Source organism: Monomorium pharaonis, chromosome 11 (genome assembly GCF_013373865.1).
Source record: "Monomorium pharaonis isolate MP-MQ-018 chromosome 11, ASM1337386v2, whole genome shotgun sequence".
NCBI classification, from domain to species: domain Eukaryota; kingdom Metazoa; phylum Arthropoda; class Insecta; order Hymenoptera; family Formicidae; genus Monomorium; species Monomorium pharaonis.
The window spans coordinates 9,493,366-9,513,995 of record NC_050477.1 but is presented as its reverse complement, the minus strand read 5'-3'; the positions used below and the strand labels follow the sequence as shown (position 1 = coordinate 9,513,995).

Below are 20,630 nucleotides of genomic sequence, written 5' to 3'. Positions count from 1 at the left end.
AAATAACTCAGTTTTTAATTTTTCGAAACAAATGCTAATTGAAACAACATAGAATAATATCTCTCGCGTAAAAATTTATTTTATTCAGTTTCACTTGGTAAAAATAAACATTTCTTTTTAATTACGAAGATTTTAATAAAGAAAATATTTCTTTGGTTTGTTTACAGTTTCAAATTATTATTTTTATAATATATTTAAGATTATATAGTTGTCATCTAATTAAATCGTTATTATAAATATTATAACATAAAACTATTATATCCTATCGCTTTGTCGCGGATCGCGCGTTTATTTTTCGTTGGTCGCGAATATTCACGGTATCCTTTCTTTCTTCCTACGCAGGGTCGTAAGGGCAAGGGCTCGATCTTCGTGTGGGCGTCTGGTAACGGCGGTCGGCACACTGACTCATGTAACTGCGACGGTTACACGAACAGCATCTTCACACTGTCGATATCGAGCGCGACACAGGGCGGCTATAAGCCATGGTATCTCGAGGAGTGCAGCTCGACCTTGGCATCCACGTACTCGTCAGGTACGCCGGGCAACGACAAAAGCGTCGCCACGGTGGACATGGACGCCAAGCTGCGTCCCGATCACATTTGTACGGTGGAACACACCGGGACGTCCGCCTCGGCGCCGTTAGCCGCCGGCATCGCCGCCCTCGCCCTCGAGGCAAACCCTACGCTGACATGGCGAGACATGCAGTACCTGGTGGTGCTCACCTCGAGATCCGATCCGTTGACCAACGAACCCGGCTGGATACTGAACGGCGTAAAGAGAAAAGTCTCCCACAAGTTCGGCTACGGTCTGATGGACGCGGGCGCCATGGTCAATCTGGCCGAACAATGGACCAATGTCCCGCCGCAGCACATCTGCAAATCGGACGAGATCAACGAGGAGAGACCGATCGATCCCACATATGGGTACACCTTGAGCGCGTACATGGATGTCACCGGATGCGCTGGGTCTTTGAACGAGGTGCGATTCTTGGAGCACGTGCAGTGTAAGGTAAGATCACATGCCGAAGAAAGTTTCTTTCTCCCGCCACTTAATTTTAACACACAATTATTACAATAATTAGTTTAATAAATATTAAATGTAGCTAGTCTTTAGTCGATTATTACTTCAGTAACTTGTTGTCCTTGTGTAATCACTTAAAGTTATTACAAATTTCTTTACTTCATTGTAATTACTGTGTCGTAAAGTAATTATGTCGATTTTCTAAGAACAATCAGGAGATTGTAGTATTATAATTTATGTCTGCTATTTCGATGTCAACTTGAAACAACTACAAAATTTGAATTTTCGATCGTGAAACAAGGTTTCTCTGAGGTTCTTCCCTCGAGGAAACTTGCGACTATTATTGACCTCACCGATGGGCACAACTTCGACGCTATTATTCGAGCGGCCGCGCGACGTTCTCAGCTCTAACTTTGACGACTGGCCCTTTCTCAGTGTACACTTCTGGGGTGAAAAGGCTGACGGTCGATGGACTCTGCAGATCATTAATGCTGGGAATCGGCACGTCAATTCACCAGGCAAGTCCAGCGTTATTTATCAATTCATTTTGCAAATATGTATGTAATAAATCAATTTTCTATTTGACTCGTATGGGATGCTTCAGGAAAATCAAATATTTTTTTAATTGTAAAATAAAATTTTTTGCTTCCTCTATTTAAATTCAATTATTCCTGTTTTCTTTGAATATATCCACCTCAAATAACTTTATTGGCATTGATACCTTTACCACTGGTTAAATCTATTGGTATATTATTGTTTTTTTACACGAATGGATTGCAAGATAAATTTGTAATTTTTATAAAAATAATTCCAAGTTCGAAACTTGTATCATGTTTAACGATTACAAATTATTTACAATTGATCTCAAGAGACTTTCTTAACTTATCATTGCGTAAGAATCGCTCCGCCATAACTCGGGCCTTTTGTTACATTGTTACAGGCATCCTGAAGAAGTGGCAGCTGATCTTCTACGGCACATCGACGAACCCGATCCGGATACGCACGCGGCAATTTAATCCGGTACATTCTGCGTACCTTCCTTCTCATTCCGTCCATTATCCATTCACGGTAGACGATGATCCGCTACAATTGTCCGGTTATCCGGGCAACAGGGACTTCTTTTCTCCGTCTACCTTTCAGAGTTACCAAGGCCCGTACACCGGCGCCGCGTCGAATCTACAAGCGTCCGTCGCCACCCTGGATGGCTCGTCGGCGCCAATCCTGTCGAACCATCTGCCCGGTGATGTTTCATCAGCGTCCGCCTTCGATTCACCGTCGGTGGCGTCGCAAGCGGATGGTTCTCTCGATACTACCAGGAGGATTCTACATTCTCACGACTGCGATCCTCAGTGCGACGCGCAAGGCTGCTATGGCAAGGGTCCGACGCAGTGTGTCGCTTGTAAAAATTATCGTCTCGATAAGTGAGTGCACTTTTTAAAATACGACTTCTAGCATATTTTTGCCGATTCTATAAATGTAGAATGTCAGAATAATACATATCGAGAACAATGTTATAAATATGTTTTATTCCTGTAAGGATCTTATATTTTATATTTTAATGCAGTTATGTGTCAAACGATGACACTGACTATATATTCAATTTTTATAAAATTAATAAAACTTGAAGTATAATTTTGCAATGCCACGAAACTATGGATTACAACGGTAGGAGGATTTGAGCATGAAATTTGTTTTATTTTAAGAAAGTAAATAATCGTTTTATATATATTGATTGAGCTATTTTATTTAAAATTGTTTTAATTAAATTTAATTAAATCGTTTTAATTAAAATCTTTTAACCATCATTAAATTTTTTTTTGTTTTCGTTAAGATATTTAATTCATCGCAAAACAAATACTTTTTTAATCTTATTTTTATAATTTATTCATTTGGTACACAATAGCTCAATGAATCTATTAATTCTAATTTTATACTTTGCCGTTTCATTGATCCCTTTTAATGAAAAGCGCTTTAGAAACGCGAGGGGTCTCTTATCTCTTTTTCAGCACTTGCGTCAGTCGCTGCCCCCCAAGGAGCTTCCCTAACCAGGGCGGCGTTTGCTGGCCATGTCACGAATCCTGCGAAATTTGTGCGGGTGCAGGTCAAGATTCCTGCCTCTCGTGCGCCCCTGCTCACCTTCGGGTCACCGATCTGGCGGTCTGTCTTCAGCAATGCCCGGAGGGCTACTACGAAAGTACGTGAACGAGAAGAAATAAATAATTTTTTTTCTTGTTTCCGTATTTAAGATCTCTTTCTCCATCTTTTCCTTTTTAAAATTAACACCGAGTAACGCGCGATTTTGTATCTTTCCTCGGTGCAGACACTGAGAACAGCACATGCGTGCCATGCGAGGCAAACTGTGCCAGCTGCCAAGACAGACCGGACAAGTGCACCAGCTGCGAGCATCATTTGGTGATGCACGAGAACAAATGTTACGCCGCGTGTCCGCCATATACATACGAGACGCAGGATTACAATTGCGCGCCGTGCCATCCTACCTGCGAGACTTGTAACGGCACGGCGGATAATCAATGCATCTCCTGCCGATCCGGGCTGTTCGCTCTGAACGGTGAGTAAACGGTTTATTAGGCCAATAAGTAAATGTGACACATAACGTGGTAATCTATAAAATATGGATATTTTAATATTTTAGTATCTAAATGCAACATTGTATTCAGATAATTGGAAAGATATTCGATACGAATGGCAAATTTTTCAAATTTAAATATAAAAAGATGACTTTAATATTTTATAAACAAGTAGATTAGAATTATACACATATGTCAAATATTTATATGCAATTTTTGAAATGGGATAAATATTAGATTTGTTTTATATATGTGCATCAGAGCTTATGTAAAAAGATTTAAGATTTGACGTACATCCGATACTCTCCGTCGTATCCGATCAAAATGTTGTAACGGTAATTAATTTCCGCTAAACGGTCTCCTACAAATGTGTCGTAGGCACGTGTCGCGCCTCGTGCCCGGCTGGTTACAGCGCCGACAAGAAGCGACGCGAATGTGTGGCATGTCCGCCCGGCTGTGCTACCTGCAGCACGCTGAGCTGCACCAGCTGCATTGACGGCTGGAGCCTGAACAAGAAGGGCCTGTGCGCGCCCGAGAGCCGCAGTAAGTGCAACACGGGCCAGTATTACGAGGACAACCAATGCAAGACGTGTCACTCATCCTGCGAAACCTGCGCCGGCGCTACAGAGGATCACTGCATATCCTGCCCGAACCCGTTACTTCTTCAGGGCAAACGCTGCGTGTCACAATGTGACGACGCGTACTATTCTGTAGTGCAACCATCGCGACCGGTTTGTGTCCCTTGTCTGCACACTTGTAAGAGTTGCGTTTCTCGTCTGAATTGTACGGCATGTCAAGACGGTTTGCAGCTACAGAGCGGAGAATGCAGATCATCTTGCGCGCCAGGGTAAGTAATCAGCATCAGCTGAATAGATCAATAACGAGACAATAACGATATGTCTTTTTTTTATTTTAGTTATTACAGCGACAGAGGTCAATGTGCCAAGTGTTATTTGTCGTGTAAAACGTGCTCGGGGCCTAGAAGAGATCAGTGCGTTACTTGTCCGAGAGGCTGGCAACTCGCGGCCGGCGAATGCCATCCCGAGTGTCCGGAAGGGTTCTTTAAGTCAAATTTCGGTTGTCAAAAATGTCATCATTATTGTCGCACGTGCAAAGGTGAGTTATAATCGATCAGTCGCTTGAATTGATCGATGAAATATATTTCATTTTTATTATATATATATTTGCTTCAACGGGGAAAACATTTATTCCAGGCGAAGGCCCGCTAGAATGTACTTCCTGTCCACCTCATTCGATGTTGGAAGGTGGATTGTGCATGGAGTGCTTAGGGGCACAATACTACGATTCCTTGACTCAACTCTGCAAGAGCTGTCATTCTGATTGCCGTAGATGCACTGGTCCCGGCAAATTCAGCTGTGCCGCGTGTTCCCCACCACTGCATTTAGATAAGTTAAACAATCAGTGTGTTCCATGCTGTACGGGTAACGAGAAGGGACCTCAGGTTGAGGAGTGTTGTCTCTGTGATCCAGAAACCGGTAATTTTTATATTTATATCTTTAACATCTTATATTTATATCAATAAAATGTGCACATCTGTACAAATAGACAAATATCTATTTTTTATTTATAAACGTCTTATAATTAACATCACTCTTTTTTATCGAAAAAAATGTAACGTTTTAAAATATGAAATGTTTTTTTTCTAGACAGTTAATGTTTTATTATTAATATTATATTACAGCTTTTATAAATATCTTTATATAATTATTGGAAGCATATTTTTAATATTTATAGGCGGCTGCAGGAACAGCTCGCCGGCTGGTAAAAGGAGAGTACCGGGGACAGAGTTCTCGGCTAATGCCGCACTCTCTGAGACATACAACAATTATGGCAGAACAAATAACAACGATTCAGCTTCACTCGCCGTCACAGCAGCCACAACTATGGCAGTTGCTATCTGTTTAGCATCAATTGCGTTATTTGCAATGATATTTGTCGCTCTTCAGGTATACATATAGCACAAAATACTAATTAAAAAAATATTTTATAGCATATCGTATCTAAATTTACAATTTGAAATCTAATTTATACAACTTACGAAAAAATTTGTAAACAAGAAAGATAAATTAACGTGTATCATCACGTTGTGTTTCATTCACAGGCTTGGTCCAGTAGAAAAGAGATCAATATGGGATATACACAGCTTGCCGTAAAGCCGTCCGAAGACATGGACGCCGATGATTCAACAGAGCTGATGACCTAGACTTCGTTAACAGCGACGTAACTAATGACCTCTTGTCGAAGAGTCACAGAGAGACAAGTCTCGATTGTGATTGGTTCGCGAGTCAGAAGTTACGTGCTTTCGTATTAACGAGGTCCAAGGATAGCCCATACATGTGATGACAAGGAAAATAGGAAAATGGTGGTAAATACGTAGCGGGGAGGAAAGAGTTGAAAAAGGAGGAGGAGCAAGCAAAAGAAGAAGATTCGTCGAAAACGTGATAGTAGAACTCCGTAGAGTGTTGTATGAATAAACAGAATGAAAGTGGACGAAGGGGAGGAAGAGAGTGAGTGAGAGCAAGCGTGATTGTTGTTTACATGACCGTGATACGGAAAGCGTGGATGTGCGAATGAACAAGGAATGTGTTTTAACTAGAGATATACTTTTTGCCCGTCATCGTTGTCGAGTGCGCCGCCGATATCATCGTCACGCACAGCAAGACACTTCCGACACGGATAGTGATTAGAAACACGGAGAAAAGGGTGAAGGACATTATGAAGTGCCTGATTAGTGACACCCTTGTTTCCACACCCTTTCGCGTTCCCCCTCCGACGCTTTCAGTTTCCGAAGTAACACGGAGCCTTCGATTTATCATCGTCGACTGTATCATCGCTGCGTGTATTCGCGAGTAAATAGAACGTCATCCAAGCGACGAATAATGTGAATACGTTTCGATTGTTGCGCGTTGCGAGAATCGAAAGCAATCTAGTTCGTTTAATTAGCTTTCTTTAACTGTCTATCGATTTTTTCTTCGCGCAACATTCTCTTACCAATGCAATCGATAACCGATCAAGTTATCGAGAGGACAAAAGCGTGTCTCTTTCTTCACCTCTCTTCTGGAAGGCTATCAACACCTCGTTAAGTAGGGTGAAGAGACATGTATGTAAAGTGGCCTCCGTACATTAGGCTGAACCACGGACCACGTAATCGTAATCGTTAATTGTGAATTATGAATGGATATTGTTATATATTTGTATAAATGATAATAGTAACAAGTGAGCGAACGAAGGGGAGTAATCGCAAGGATCAGGAGGGGGAGGCGAAAGAAGCGATAGCGAGATGACAAACTAGGAGGGGAACGAGGCGAAGGACCGGACTGGAGGAAGAAGAGAAAGAAAATAAGATCATCGTATGTTAGCTTTGTTCTCCTGCCTTAAATCTGATTGTCTCGACTAATCGACATAGTTCGCACGCCCGAAAGAACCAACGGACTCTTACTGCGATCGCCCATTTATTCGACGCGTCTGTGACGTCAGTCGTCACATTCCAGTACCTCCCAAGCTGGCACAACACATGCCGTCGTCAACACAAGCAATGCGTTTTTTTAAACTGTTTGTTGTTATTACTTGATTGTCTACTCCGATGTTTTGTTTAATATCTCACTTTCCGCGTTGTTTTTACTTATTTCTTTGATTCTCGCTCGTATCCATCCTTTCCCCGTTTCGTTGGGATCGCATGAGAGGAGGGAAGTCGTTAAAAAAAAAAGAAAAAAGAAATAAATGGATAACAAAAAGAAAGAAAAAAAGAACTTATACGCCACGATCCGCAGCGAATCGATATTCTCGAAAGCCATCGCCCACGCCTACTCGTGTGAATATTGACTTTCTCCTTGTGATTTGATATAAAGCTATTATTGTACTTTTATGAAGACCGCGATTATAAATATACATATATACACATAACGCAGAAGCACAACTTTCTTGAGCATCCTTCCTCTTTACTTAGATTTTTCGATATCCCACTTTCCTGTTATCATTCTAGGTAAGTACATCTATAATATTGACTTTAATTACGGTGATGCGCCGGAAAGCAAACCGACTATAGTAGTCAGAAACGAACAAGGGATATATCCAACTGAACTCCATGGCCATTACTTAATGGAACATCAAAGATTAAACTAAATCTCACAACTTGAATCTCTACTGTATGTAAGAAAAATATTAAAGAATTTTGTTTTTAAACGACACACGTATTTACGTGCATTACGAAACGCGATTAAAAAATGAAAAATCTTCGCGACACAATCGCAGATTTCTTCGTGATTTTTAGTAAAAAGAAGTAACAAATCAGTCTTTTGGGTTAAATACATCAGCAGTTGATGATTTAAAAATATTTATAAAAAGTCAGTCAAAAGGAATTTGTAACATTTTTCTTAACACATTAATTAATTTTTCTTCGTGTATTAATTAATACTTCTTAGAAATGATTACTGATTTCGAATAAAACTTATTTAACTATCAATGTTTTATTAGCTAAATATTCAATAAAGTGTCATATGTGAATCGTTTTATTCACATTATCAATCTAGTTTCGAGTCAATGTCCATTTCGCTCAACAGCGACTGTACACATGGCTGTCGGATGCCTAGTTTTCAATTACGAGTAACTGCCGCGAGTAACATCGACCTCGTTGGACTCTATCGGGAATAAGAATCGCGAAATGGAGTTCTTAATTAGGATAGAACTACTAAATCGCCGTGTCACGCGACGAGAGAAAACGGCTCACGTCAGCAGAGCAGCAGTGACTCTGTGGAAATTACGTTCGGCCGATTGTCTTACTTCCCTTTTGACAACTAGGGGGGTGAAGCTGTGAATGACACGAGGATGAGTCGTCAGCGCTCACCGACGTTCTGTTTGTGTTCTTCGAGTCTCTCATGTATATTAAAATCAGATTTTGATATAATGGACGACAAGCAGTGACAGCTGTAATAGAGGGAGGAAAAGGGAGAAAAGGACAATCGAGAATTTCAATTTTATTAGAAAGGAGTATCGCTTTTTTGTCAGACAACTTTCATTCATTTTGATGCACAAACTCGCTCATTTTAGTATCAATTTAGTAAAATTGCATAAAAGGAAATAAAAAGTATCAAGTCCCTTGATAATATAACATTTTTTAATAGTTTGTAAAAAGTTAAAATTAATTTGTCTACTCAAAATGCAACAGAAAATACCAGATATGTTTTATTTTAATGGTGTTTCTATTCAAAATATATACAAAGAAAAAAACTTGATATAGGCAAATATTTGCCCATAAATATTTTCATATATATATAAGAAAAGATTTATTTTTTAATTAAGTAAATTTTGAAAGTTTTGTTTAACTTTCTTTACTCCAAACATCTATTTTTTTTTAAATTAAACATTTTTTTTTAATGTCAAGAAATAATCTTAGACTTTAGAATAAATTTTCTTTTTTTTCATTGTATAATTTAATAAAATTCAATATCTATTCATATATAACGAAGTAAAAAAAGCGAGTTTTTGTTATTATCCTGTTTTCTCTTTACGAAGTGAAATTATTGCAAAATTATATTATAACTTCCATATTACTTCTACGGCTACAAATGCCTCGAGGCGACGCTCAAAGGGGACAGATGTGGTTGGCGTTTCTTTTGGAAATATTGCCAAAATCCGCGCCCAAATGAAACAGAAACGAGGAAAACGGAAGCGGCTTTAATCAAAGTTGACCTTTCTCCGCTGCTTCAAATCGTCCATTTCCATTGTGCTATTTTTCCCGACCGTTCTCGCAGAAACGGACACGTGCGAAACTATATGCGAACCCGGTTTTGTCCGGGAGCATGAAATAAATAAGTTTTCCGGTATAAGGGTGGAGATGTTGCGGCGAAATAAAAGCGGGCAGTCGGGCGATTCGACGGAGAGGGGTCAAAGGTTACACGCGGGGTGAAAAGCGGAGGTAAGTTTTGGCCAGAGTAAAAGGCAAGATCGATGTGGCGCCTCGGGCCGAAAGTTCCCCTCGATCGAGCCTTGAAGAATAAACAGAACACGCCAGAGAAGAAGGTTGGCTTTCTTGAAAAAGACTGGCATAAAAATCCTTCTCAAATTCAAAAATGAATGGTCCTGAATACGATCGATTATATTATGATGATTTTAGAAATGGGTAGCTTGGGGTAGAAAAACAGAAACAATTGTGAAAATATTCATTAAATTATCAAGGATCTATCGGCTACAGATGAAAAAGATAATAAGTTGATAACATTTATTTAGAAGATAGATTTTAGGTATGTGAATATGTATATTCAGTTTCAAAATGGTTTACAAGCTTTTTTAAAAGTTACTATAATAATAAGCCATTATGGTTCCTTGTAGTTCGTAAGAAATTGCGTCACACAAATTTAATCACGAAAAATTTTTAATCAAACGGTGACTGATTTTTAAAATTGCTTTTTAAATTGCTTGCCCTAACAATATTAAAAACAGTTTAGAAAAAAAAAACATGCACTATTAGCTTATTATACAGATATTAATTAAAAACTTATTATAAGCAGTTTTATGTACATATATATATAAAATATACATATGTGTGAGTGTGCGCGCGCGTGTGTGTGTGTAAAACATTCCAGAAGGAGGAGAAAAGTAGCAAAATCACAGATTTCTAGTTGCGCGATATTTCAAACGATTTCAAACATTTTTAAAGAAATGTTCCTACCTTGTATAGGCAAACAAAAAATCAGGAACATATACTTCACTCTTGCGTTACTCGACACAACTGTATTTTCACTATACGATCGCACGAATAAAAGTTGCATTTGACGTTCAACAACACAGCGAGAAAAGCAGATACTTGTAATCCATTATCGCGAATAACAAAGCGGCAGCATGCACTTCGACAAAGGCGATCGTCGAGATATTTTTCCGCGAGAAAACCGGAAACGCTAACGGCACAGCGGTAATGGACACCGCCGCGGTTCAGAAACGCGGCAAGAAACTTTGTAGGAACGGAAAGTCGCGCGGAAAAGGATGACGGGGCAAAGGGAATAGAATTCGTCTCAGCAGCAGGTCTTAGTCCTTTTACGACCACTCGCGGAGAGAGAAAGAAAAAGAGAGAGAAGGAGAGAGAGCGAGAGAGAGAGAGAGAGAGAGAGAGTTGATCGCATTTATACCGCTGGCGTCAAAGCTTCACCATACGGCGCCGCGCGCGGAACGAAAAACCGTAAAAACTTCGCCGCAAGAAACTTCATACCGCGATGTTCTCACCGAAAGAACGTCGAGATGTCGTCCCTTCGCCCGATACCGTCCCTCGTAATTCCGATTTTTGCGCGTAACCAGGCGGAAGTGAACAAATCTTGGCCCTTTCTGTGTGTGTCATAAAAGAGAGATTATTTTAGTTCCTTTAAATGATGAAAGTTGAAAGAGCGATTAATTTTTCTTACGTTTGAATGATTGAGCATACTGTAATGATTGAGCTTTCAGCTTTGTCATTAAAGTAATGGGAAACGTTATTTTATCGTTATTAAAAAAAGTGTTGAAATTACATCAATTTCAAATGAATTTTAAATAAAAATTAGAATAAATCAAAGCAGGTAAGTTAGGATATAATTAATCAGATAATACAATTAAGGTAATTCAATTGAGATAATCGAATTAGACTGAATATAAACATTCTATAAATAAAAAATTATCTTTTGCATTATTAAAGGTGAGATATGAGAACACTGCTTTTATTGGTGAATAAATAATTCATCATTTTTTTAATGAAATTTAATATTTATTATTGAAACAGATATAGGTTTATCATGAAATTATTATTTTTCTGATCAATATTTTTCTTCACATTTTCAATAAATTATGAACTCCGGTTCGATGTAGCACATTCTATCTGACAAAAGAAGCTTTGAAATGATGGAGAAGTAAAAAAAAACAGCTTGATAAATTTGTTGTAAGAAAATACCAATTTTTATATCTACCTAGAATCTATAATTGTACAATTACACCTAATTTATACACAACTGTCTATGTATATTTGTTTTTAAAATTACCATGAAATCATTGTATCACTTCTTCCTCGCTTGTTACTGAAACTTATTCCGCATCGCGTTTTTCATTACCTTCTTCGAACATTCGATCGTACCATTCGTTCGCCGCAATACGATAGGTCATAATTCTTCGTCACTATAGAAACGATTCGCTCTCGTACGTATAGTATCCTCTTCTAGTACACGGCTAAATCATAAAACCGTCTTTCGTTTCCGGCAGAATAGACGAGAATCGACTTTCTGTTCCCGGATCCAGGTGCCATAAACTGCCCTTCACCCCTCGGAATAACGTCTCGTCCCGAACTCGTTACCGTCGCGCGGAAGAGCTGAACCCTCGTTGGCTGTCGGCGTTCATCCGTAGCCATTTCCGGACCCCCGTTGACGCACACATACACACACACGAACACGTACAACGTTTCGGGCAACGCCAATCGAGATAACGGGATAACGCCGTAAATTCGCCGGCGATAATTCGCGGGGGTGGCATGGGAGGAACTCGCGTCTACTTTTATCAGCGGCCCCATTGCGCGACGGCACGCCGTAAGCGGATATCGTAAATTTGCAGCCGGCGAATATGTTCGCCCGCGTGTATGTGTCACGGTGCTTATCAGTAGTGTGCCTGTTACGAACAATTTAACCCTAGACGGTACTAACCCATCTCGATGCAGAACCGTTCATCCCCGAGCCACACGATGGCTCATCCCGTGCATCTCTGTTTCTCTCTCCCTTTTCAATCCGTTTAAAGCTCATTACTATGCCGTGCTCATCATGCTTTGAAAAGTATCTCTTCGTTTTTAGTTATTTTTCACCGTCAGAGATATTTCTGTAAGATCTTCTGGAGAGATGCTGTCATTTGTATTCTTAAAAGGGATGAACATAAAAGTATAAAACTATAAGAAAATTAAAATTGGTCTTGGCAGAGCCAACATCTAATTTATAACGTAAGGTGAACTGAAATAATTATTTGCAATTATTAAAGATGCGTTTAAGTAGATACTGAACTAATAATAGATCAAACATTATATAATAAGTAAGAGAAGTACCATTCCTCGAGGCAGATCGAGGTGTCTAATAATAATAATAATTATTATTATGTAATATTAATAGAATTGATTTTATTAAGCAAAAAAAAAATTGCAAATTTATAAAAATTAATTATTTAGATTGCAATGAGCACAGTTATAATAGCACAACTATAAATATAAATATCTCGATAATAAGATAATTTTTGCAATGAGAAATGATGAAATACTTGGATCTATTATTAGGATCTTTAACTGAATTTAATAATACATATTCATTTTCTCGTATCACAAAAATCGTTAACACTTTCCGAGTGCGAGTGAGAACTTCAAATACTCAAGAATCAAAGAAAGACTCAAGAGTCAAAAGATGAAACAGTTAATATCAAGCTCGAGCTCGGGATTCGATCAAAGAAGACACGGAGGTATGGGGATATTTCGTCCCTTTCGCGAAAATGCGGAAAAGCTCGACGTCCCGACCATCGCACGTTTCCATTGCACTTTGCTTTGCACGAAGGATACTATATGTCGGCCATTTCCTGTGATTACAATTTTCCTCTTTTCGTTACAAACGTCGTCCGGCTGGACGGTTGGCTACGTCATGTCCAACCGAACATTCAACGGGCGAGTTCCGCTTTGGAATCGCTTCTAACTGGACAGCGATTTTCCTCTCTTGCAATTCGGCCGGCTCGCCGGAGTAATAATCGGCGACGAAGGGCTCGCCGCCCTGGAAGAGATGCCGCGGGCGTTGAAAGGGTTCGCAAGTAAGAGGAGCAACCAGCATTACAGCACGCTGTGATAGACGCGCTGGACTAGATTAAAGAGGAAAGCCAGAAATTCGGGTAATTTACCGGCTAAAAGCGACTGAGGTATCATCGACTGCATCGGCACTGATGCAATCGTTTAGATTCGTTCGCCGTAGCTTGGAAGACTTCCTTTTTCCATTGGCTCTGTTTTCGATAATTTCTTATGAGAAGTTCGACTATAAGAGTTCCAAAACAAGCCCTGTTTTCGGCAAATATCTCGAGTTATTTGATATTAATTAGATATCTGTAACGAAAGGTAAGAAATCAATGATTTTCAAATAAGGATCGAATAATAGTGTCTTTAGTGTTCTTCTTATTATAAATTCTGTGGAAAATATTATAGATTCTTTTCTAATTAAAAAAAATTGATTCAAAATTTTTTGAAAAATCTCTAATAAAATTATATATACACTATATATATATATATATATATATATATATATATGCATTTAAATTTAATCTTACAATTCAGATTTTTTCTACTTACTACTCTTTTGCGCTTATTTCTCTTATTATAGACTGTATAAAACTATAAAGAAATAATTTTAATAATTGAATATGTATATATTTTAATTTAAATGAAAAATTCACTTTAAATTCTTCATTTCGTAGTTTTGTAAAAAAGATTGCACTAATTTTATTAATAATAACAAGCGACGCGAGGTAATCACATGCATGAAAATTATAAGGCTTAATAAAGTTAGCTTTTGTCATCATACTAGTATTTAAACTTAATTAGTTTGTTGAAAGTCTCTCGAATCATTGTTGTTTCCAGTTAGCCGATTATAACTTGCAAATTGCACCGCAAAGCTCTCTCTCTCTCTCTCTCTCTCTCTCTCTCTCTCTTTTCCTCTTCTCTCAGGTATATCCGCGTAGAAGTCTTAACGACATTACTCGCGGGACTCGTATATGTGGGAATTGCCCTCTTATCAAAGTGCCAGGCTAAAAGGAGCCGAGAACGCACATGATAATACGCCCGTTTAAATTCGGCACGGCACTGGACTGCAATTTTTTTTCACGTCACGGAGAGAATCCCCCTTACGTAAGCAAGCAGCAGACATCGTTCTCGAGAAGTATATACGCGAGGTAGGCTACCGCGTGTTTCTTTTACAGAGTTCCTGTAATATACATCAGGCTGCTAAGCTGCTGAAGTATGAATAAGGCTGGATTAACATGAAATATAGCAAACGGCTTCTATAAAATAGATGTAAAGTTGGATTTCGCTTTTTTGAGCTAAAGGACATTTTAAGGAATATTATATAAGTTGAATATGCATATTTTTCTGTATAATATTATTTAATATATATTCTATAAATTTAATAATATTTTATAATGTATTAAATGTAAAAAGAAAAAATATATGTGTATATTATAACATTTTATTAATACTATAAATACGTAATGTTTTATGTAAGATACATACACACACATATCTATATATATATATATATATATATATATATATATATATATATAATGTTATTTAACTTCTTTGAACTTCTTTGACAAAGCTATAAATTTATGAGATTACTGAAAGAAGAGTATGTGACATAATTTTCCATAATTTTAAAATATACAACAGCATACTCAGGAGTGTAACAGTTCTATTGCGAATATGTGTCTGCGTAAAGCTTGACTGTAACTACTGTCGAATGCCACCGCGACTCTTTCTATCATGTGGAAAATCAGGCCGCCGTATAAATTTGTAAAAGATATGGATTATATTACTGTAAATGTATGATTTATCTTGTTCTTGTTTTAAATTATTAAGTGTTTGAAGAATTTTAAATCTCTTTGATAAAATTTCAATTAAATTAATTCTATGTTAATATTGTAAAGTAATTTTAAACCATGTTTCATATTAGCAGACGTGTATAAAATATTTTACAGTTTCTCTATAATTTTTATATTATTTTAAAATTTTTAACTTATTTGGAAATAATCGGTTGATGAAAATTTCATTTGTTAAATTTATTATGAATAAAAGTTTATTACTGAATTAATTAGATTTGATAAAATTGCCTCTTGGATTTTTGTCCGCGTAAATTTTACATCGACATGAACCAATTAACAAATATCATTTTGTGAATCTCGAAGGAATGAATTAAATTGCAAATTATATTTTTCCATGATACAAGATATTATTTTAATTATATTAAATGACATTATATTTTAATGCATTTTCAACTGCAATAAAATACGTAATTTGTTGTACTTAGCAACGGTTCAAATTAAATAAAAAATTCATTCTTGATTAATAAAAATTCATCTTTTTTTTATTGCCATGTTTAAAAAATAATTTGAAATCTGTCTTTTTATTTTCTCGAAATCTAAAAACTAATTTGACATTTCCATCTTTGCAACTTCTTAACTTCGGCAAAATATGCCTTGAAATACACAATCAGTGCATCGGGGCAATCGGAAAATTTTTTTACTTTGTAATTCAGCAAACGCGCTGCATGCTGTAACTGTATACTGATTAAATGAGCTTTGGCGCTTTCGGGAATTTAGACAACTAGTTGTTTCACAATTGTTTTCTCGAATAGGCAAGATTCTACGGTTGAGATCAAACTATTCGCAAATGGCATTGAGCTGATTTCCGGCGAAATCGGAAGTGCTATTTCGATTCGCGCGCGGTCATCTGTGAGATGGTTATTTCATTTCTAGTCTATGTCACTCTCTCTTCTCACAAATTGCCTCCTTCCCCCCCAAAAGGATGGAAGTATTAGTGATAAACGTTGCCATTGTTATAGCAATTACAACATTTATATATCAACATCAATTTAATATACGTTCGAAAGATGGAGACCTGAATTTGTTTCCATTAATTTATTAATTTAATCTGCATACACATTGCGATATTACTGATAAAACTATCTCCCGGCTTTTCGCGACAAGAGGAGAACCGATCTATTAATTTTTTTTTATCGTCCTCCGCAGCTCTGGAAAATTTTCGTGGTGATATGCAAAAACTGTAATGACTGAAATGCAAATGGGTCGTACGAATAAAAGTGATGCAAATGCCGCTAGTGGAAAGTAGTAGCCGAATTTTCGTTCTAAAGTAAGAGCATTATGCAAAGGCGCGATCTCGCACGTTTGAAATAATCTTTTGCTTTTTGCTACAAAACGTTCGCTTTGTTCGTATATCAAAGCGTTTGCTTATAAACGTTTTTCATCGTCCCTACGCGTGATAGATACAGCACTGTCGTATAGTAGAATCATGATTTACAGGCGTATTTATAATTCCGCATGAAATGTATCCCAGCTATTATTAATCCCCACCGTAAAATTATGTACCATTGTTGTATTGACGCAGATGCGTTGTTGTAACTAACATTTGTATTCTACAGGATGTGTAGGATATTTGAAAATCATAAAATTTATCTCGACATTGTTCTCGTAATAATCCTCTAAAAATAATTCTTATTTTAGTAAAGGTTCTCATTAATTCTTCGCGGTCCGATGTATTCCGGTAATATAATTACTTACGGTTATTTTATACATACAAAATGCGCATACAACTTGTTACATAATCAGCAAACAAAGTGAATACAATTAAGCAAATGGTTGCATGGTTTATATCGATGACGTTTCATCATAGCTCACGTGTGCGTGAAGCACTCGGCATATTATTTCGTGGAAATTTAAATTAGCGAGAAAATTCTGGCTTTAGTTTTGATATCTCTATAAGACTTGGCAAATTAGAATCCTGATATCATTAAACTAAACGAATTGTTTCAGAACAAGTCGAGCCACCATGTTGTTTACGCGGTAGACACGAATTGCTCTACGAGAATAATTTTTTGTTAGATTTTAAGAGATTCGTATAGTTCCTTTTTAAGCCTTTCATGCCAGCTTCGTTTTTAATACTCGTGATACGATCTACGTATAAGTGGGATTGTTGCAAGGCTTCCACGGGAGAATAAAATCGCGCGTTTAGCGTGGTGCTTCGCGACTCGCGGTATCACCGCTCGCGAATCCAGCAGGTCGCCAAGAAGATAAGTCCGCATAATCGCTCGCCGCGAAATTTATGCGCCTGCCTGACGATAAATCCCGCCAATCTAGCGGGATTACGCGCTCGTAAATTAGCGGCGGTTGACACGTCTCCGGCCCGGCCGGAACGGGGGAAAGAAAACGGGTTAAAAATTTATTATTTCGCGCGGATTAGCCGCGCTCGTTTGCGATCGTGCTGTAATCGCAGAACGCACATGTGTCGTTTGACGAGAGAAACGGCTGACTAGATTATCACATCCCGATTTCGAACCTTCCATTTGTTCATTCGAACAAATAAAAGAAGCTTCACTTCGCAGAAGTATTAAAATAAGTAGCAAAAGGATGCGACTTTTTTATCGAAAAAGATAAAATAGCTCCTTTATCATCTCTTGTACAGCCCGGCATTCGTCGATCTCGCCGGGATAAAAACCTTGCCGGGGTAAAATGAAGGGAGTTCTTAGTCACCAGTCGTTCTATATTTGCAGAGTAGTTTTGCAAATGGTTTCACTAGGACGCATAAAGCGCACTGGTATAATCCAAGCGCGGATTAGTGTTCGAGTAATGACCTGAGAATTGGAGGGCCAACTCGATTAATCACCGGTGCTTGACCGAATGTCTAACTTCAGCGCTCAATTAAGCTTCGAGATAATTACGTCGAATTCTATCTCATAAATTTAAAAATCGCTTAATTTTCACTGAGTATCTATTCGTTCTAATTAAAATTGGTTAATTGATCAAATAAAATTCTTTAAAAAATCTAATATTTAATATTTCAATAAGTGAGAGACTTGTAGAGAATTTTGTTAGTAAAAATAAGTAAAATAAGAAAATAGATATAAATCAAATTAGACATTTAACTTTGGCACAATTAATAATAAAAAAAACTGTTTTATTTTTTTATTATATGTATCAATATGCTTTAAAAATATACAAAATACTATTAAATATATAGTACATTATTCCAATACTATATGCAAAAGAATATTAATATATATATACATATATATGTACATGTATTACTTGAATTTACACTTGACAAATCTCTTCGCATCAAATAACTACAAAACAATAATTTTCTAAAATCACCGAGTAATCTTATAACGTAAATAATCCCTATTCGTATATCATCGGCGGCTAATATTAAACAAGTCTCCTTTTCGAACAGCGATAAAGTGGACAAATCGAAATCCAAGCAACGTGCCTCTCGCGAGTACAATATATCTCGCTGGGCGAACCCCGATATGAAACCCTCGGCTCCATCGACTTCTTCTTTTCATTCCGTGCAAAGGAGAGATGGGGTTGACTGTGCACGCTCTCTGCGCGACATTTTATAGAAGGCCGGGGCAGCTGTGTTCCGGTTAGTTTAATATCGATAGAAGTACGTTTTTCCCGGCGAACCGTGTAAGTTTCATTTCTGCACGATATAAATATACGGCCACGTCGACGCGCGTACACAGACGATAACGTACATCCGGCGTGCCGTTATGAATTTCTCATCGAGTCTCGGCGTGCGCGTATACGCACCGCGGAAATTACCGGTACCAGTAATAGCGGGGCGAATCCGAGCGTGGAATAATGTGGATTCCAAAGAGCGCCGCAGGTATCCGAGCGACGTGGATACTGCACACTCACACACACACACGTGTGCATTTGTCCGAATACCGTGGAGACGGATAGGAATCCGCAAGGATGTAAACCCGCCCCGTATCTTTTAAGAGCGAGACACGTGTACCGCGACGGTAACCAAATATTGTGGTCCTGTCCCCGCTATGTCCAGATTTATTCGGCGTTCCAGTATCGACCGACGAGGAAATAACAATGTCAGAGAGATTTAATTTCCTCGCGCATGCCGGAACATAAAAAAACACTATATTTTCTCTGTGAGATAAGTTATGAAGACTTTTAAGACTGTATTTGCATTCAGTAACTCGAGATTTGCGTTCGTATACGAGACGAGTAATCAGACCGATGTATTTCATGTTAGGTGTAATATACGAATATAGAAATATTACCAGTTCCGTGATTTTTCACTTAAATTTTATCAGAGCTACTGCACGTAATTTTTTTTACTTTCTGTTAATTTAAACTCCGTTTGAATTCTTGTTACCTAATTATACACTACAAAAATACGTAATATAAAATTAAATATTTTACAATCGATAGCCAGAATAAACTTTTTCTCGCTTCGCTTTGACACAAATAAAACACGTAGACAAATTCAATTAGAAAATAAGCAAAAATCTGCTTGCCCAAGAAAGTGAAATAATTTACGTAAGAATAGCTGAGTAAATAATAATGAATGGAAAGGATAGCATTTCGTTTCTTACCCGTGTTTCACTTAAATGTAGAATAATTTTGCTCCTTTCGTTGCGTATAGAAAATTTCTGCTATACTTCGCAGAGAACGCTTCCGGACGCTAAATAGAATTAGACGTGCCGGTGATAGAAACTGTCGGTTTCCTTGCAAATCGTGTTACACAATTCAGACTAATAACGAACGCTTCCGGCGGCACAAAAATTCAATTATCGTTTCCATCCTGGCGCGCATTAAAGCTAAGAGAAAATTATATTTTATGCAATTTTCGTGTCCGCGGGATTGTCCGCGGATGCACGAGGAATTCCTTGTCACACAGGAACGGCATACTAATGGAGAATTTCTTCGCTTTGGTGTCAAGTTATCGGTTTATTCGTTCGCGACGTAATGCATATAACCTGAAGGTGTCGCGCTTTATTTTACACGGTGACGCATGGGGCTATTTGCAAATGAAGCCGCTCGGCAGCGGAGAGAATGCGTTTCGATGTTTTTTTAATGAAGTTGGCCCATACTCGAGCAGCTGTATATATATATATACGCCGCCGGCTGCATAGTAAAATTAAAGTTCCCGAATGGCGGATTGTTTTAATTAATATTGCATATACGCGGCGAAAATAACGGCGGTGCTGTAACAATGAATATTAATGACATATTTAAAGGACGCTATAAGCGATTATGTTAACATGCATAAGATTTTAATAGAATAGGACACAGCGACCGTCCAGTGGAGAGAATACAGCACAAACTCGCATGTATTTAAATAACATCGTTTCTGGTAATCTTTCTCACACGCGTGTAGTTCTAGCTAATGTATTAGGGCTTTAAACATGCGTGGCGAAATTGTGAATAAAAATGTTCGTAATATTCAGAAAA

The 20,630-nt window shown here is 37.9% G+C and overlaps 1 protein-coding gene across 3 annotated transcripts in view; it reads left to right on the top strand.

The window, feature by feature from the left end:
* LOC105831356 (furin-like protease 2) overlaps positions 1–7,532 on the top strand; it is a 352,031-nt gene extending 344,499 nt beyond the window's left edge. The window contains exons 7-17 of one of the 3 annotated variants that reach the window (XM_036293688.1): positions 343–1,008; positions 1,322–1,538; positions 1,961–2,088; positions 2,161–2,441; positions 3,027–3,214; positions 3,341–3,589; positions 3,987–4,455; positions 4,525–4,724; positions 4,823–5,104; positions 5,364–5,575; positions 5,731–7,532. In XM_036293688.1, coding sequence (XP_036149581.1) covers positions 343–1,008; positions 1,322–1,538; positions 1,961–2,088; positions 2,161–2,441; positions 3,027–3,214; positions 3,341–3,589; positions 3,987–4,455; positions 4,525–4,724; positions 4,823–5,104; positions 5,364–5,575; positions 5,731–5,832 — 2,994 coding nt within the window. In that variant the 3' untranslated portion in view covers positions 5,833–7,532. Of the gene's footprint in view, positions 1–342; positions 1,009–1,321; positions 1,539–1,960; positions 2,442–3,026; positions 3,215–3,340; positions 3,590–3,986; positions 4,456–4,524; positions 4,725–4,822; positions 5,105–5,363; positions 5,576–5,730 lie in introns of all 3 variants that reach the window. The other 2 variants (XM_036293689.1, XM_036293687.1) reach the window with 2 other exon arrangements.
* The last annotated feature ends 13,098 nt before the right edge of the window (positions 7,533–20,630 follow it).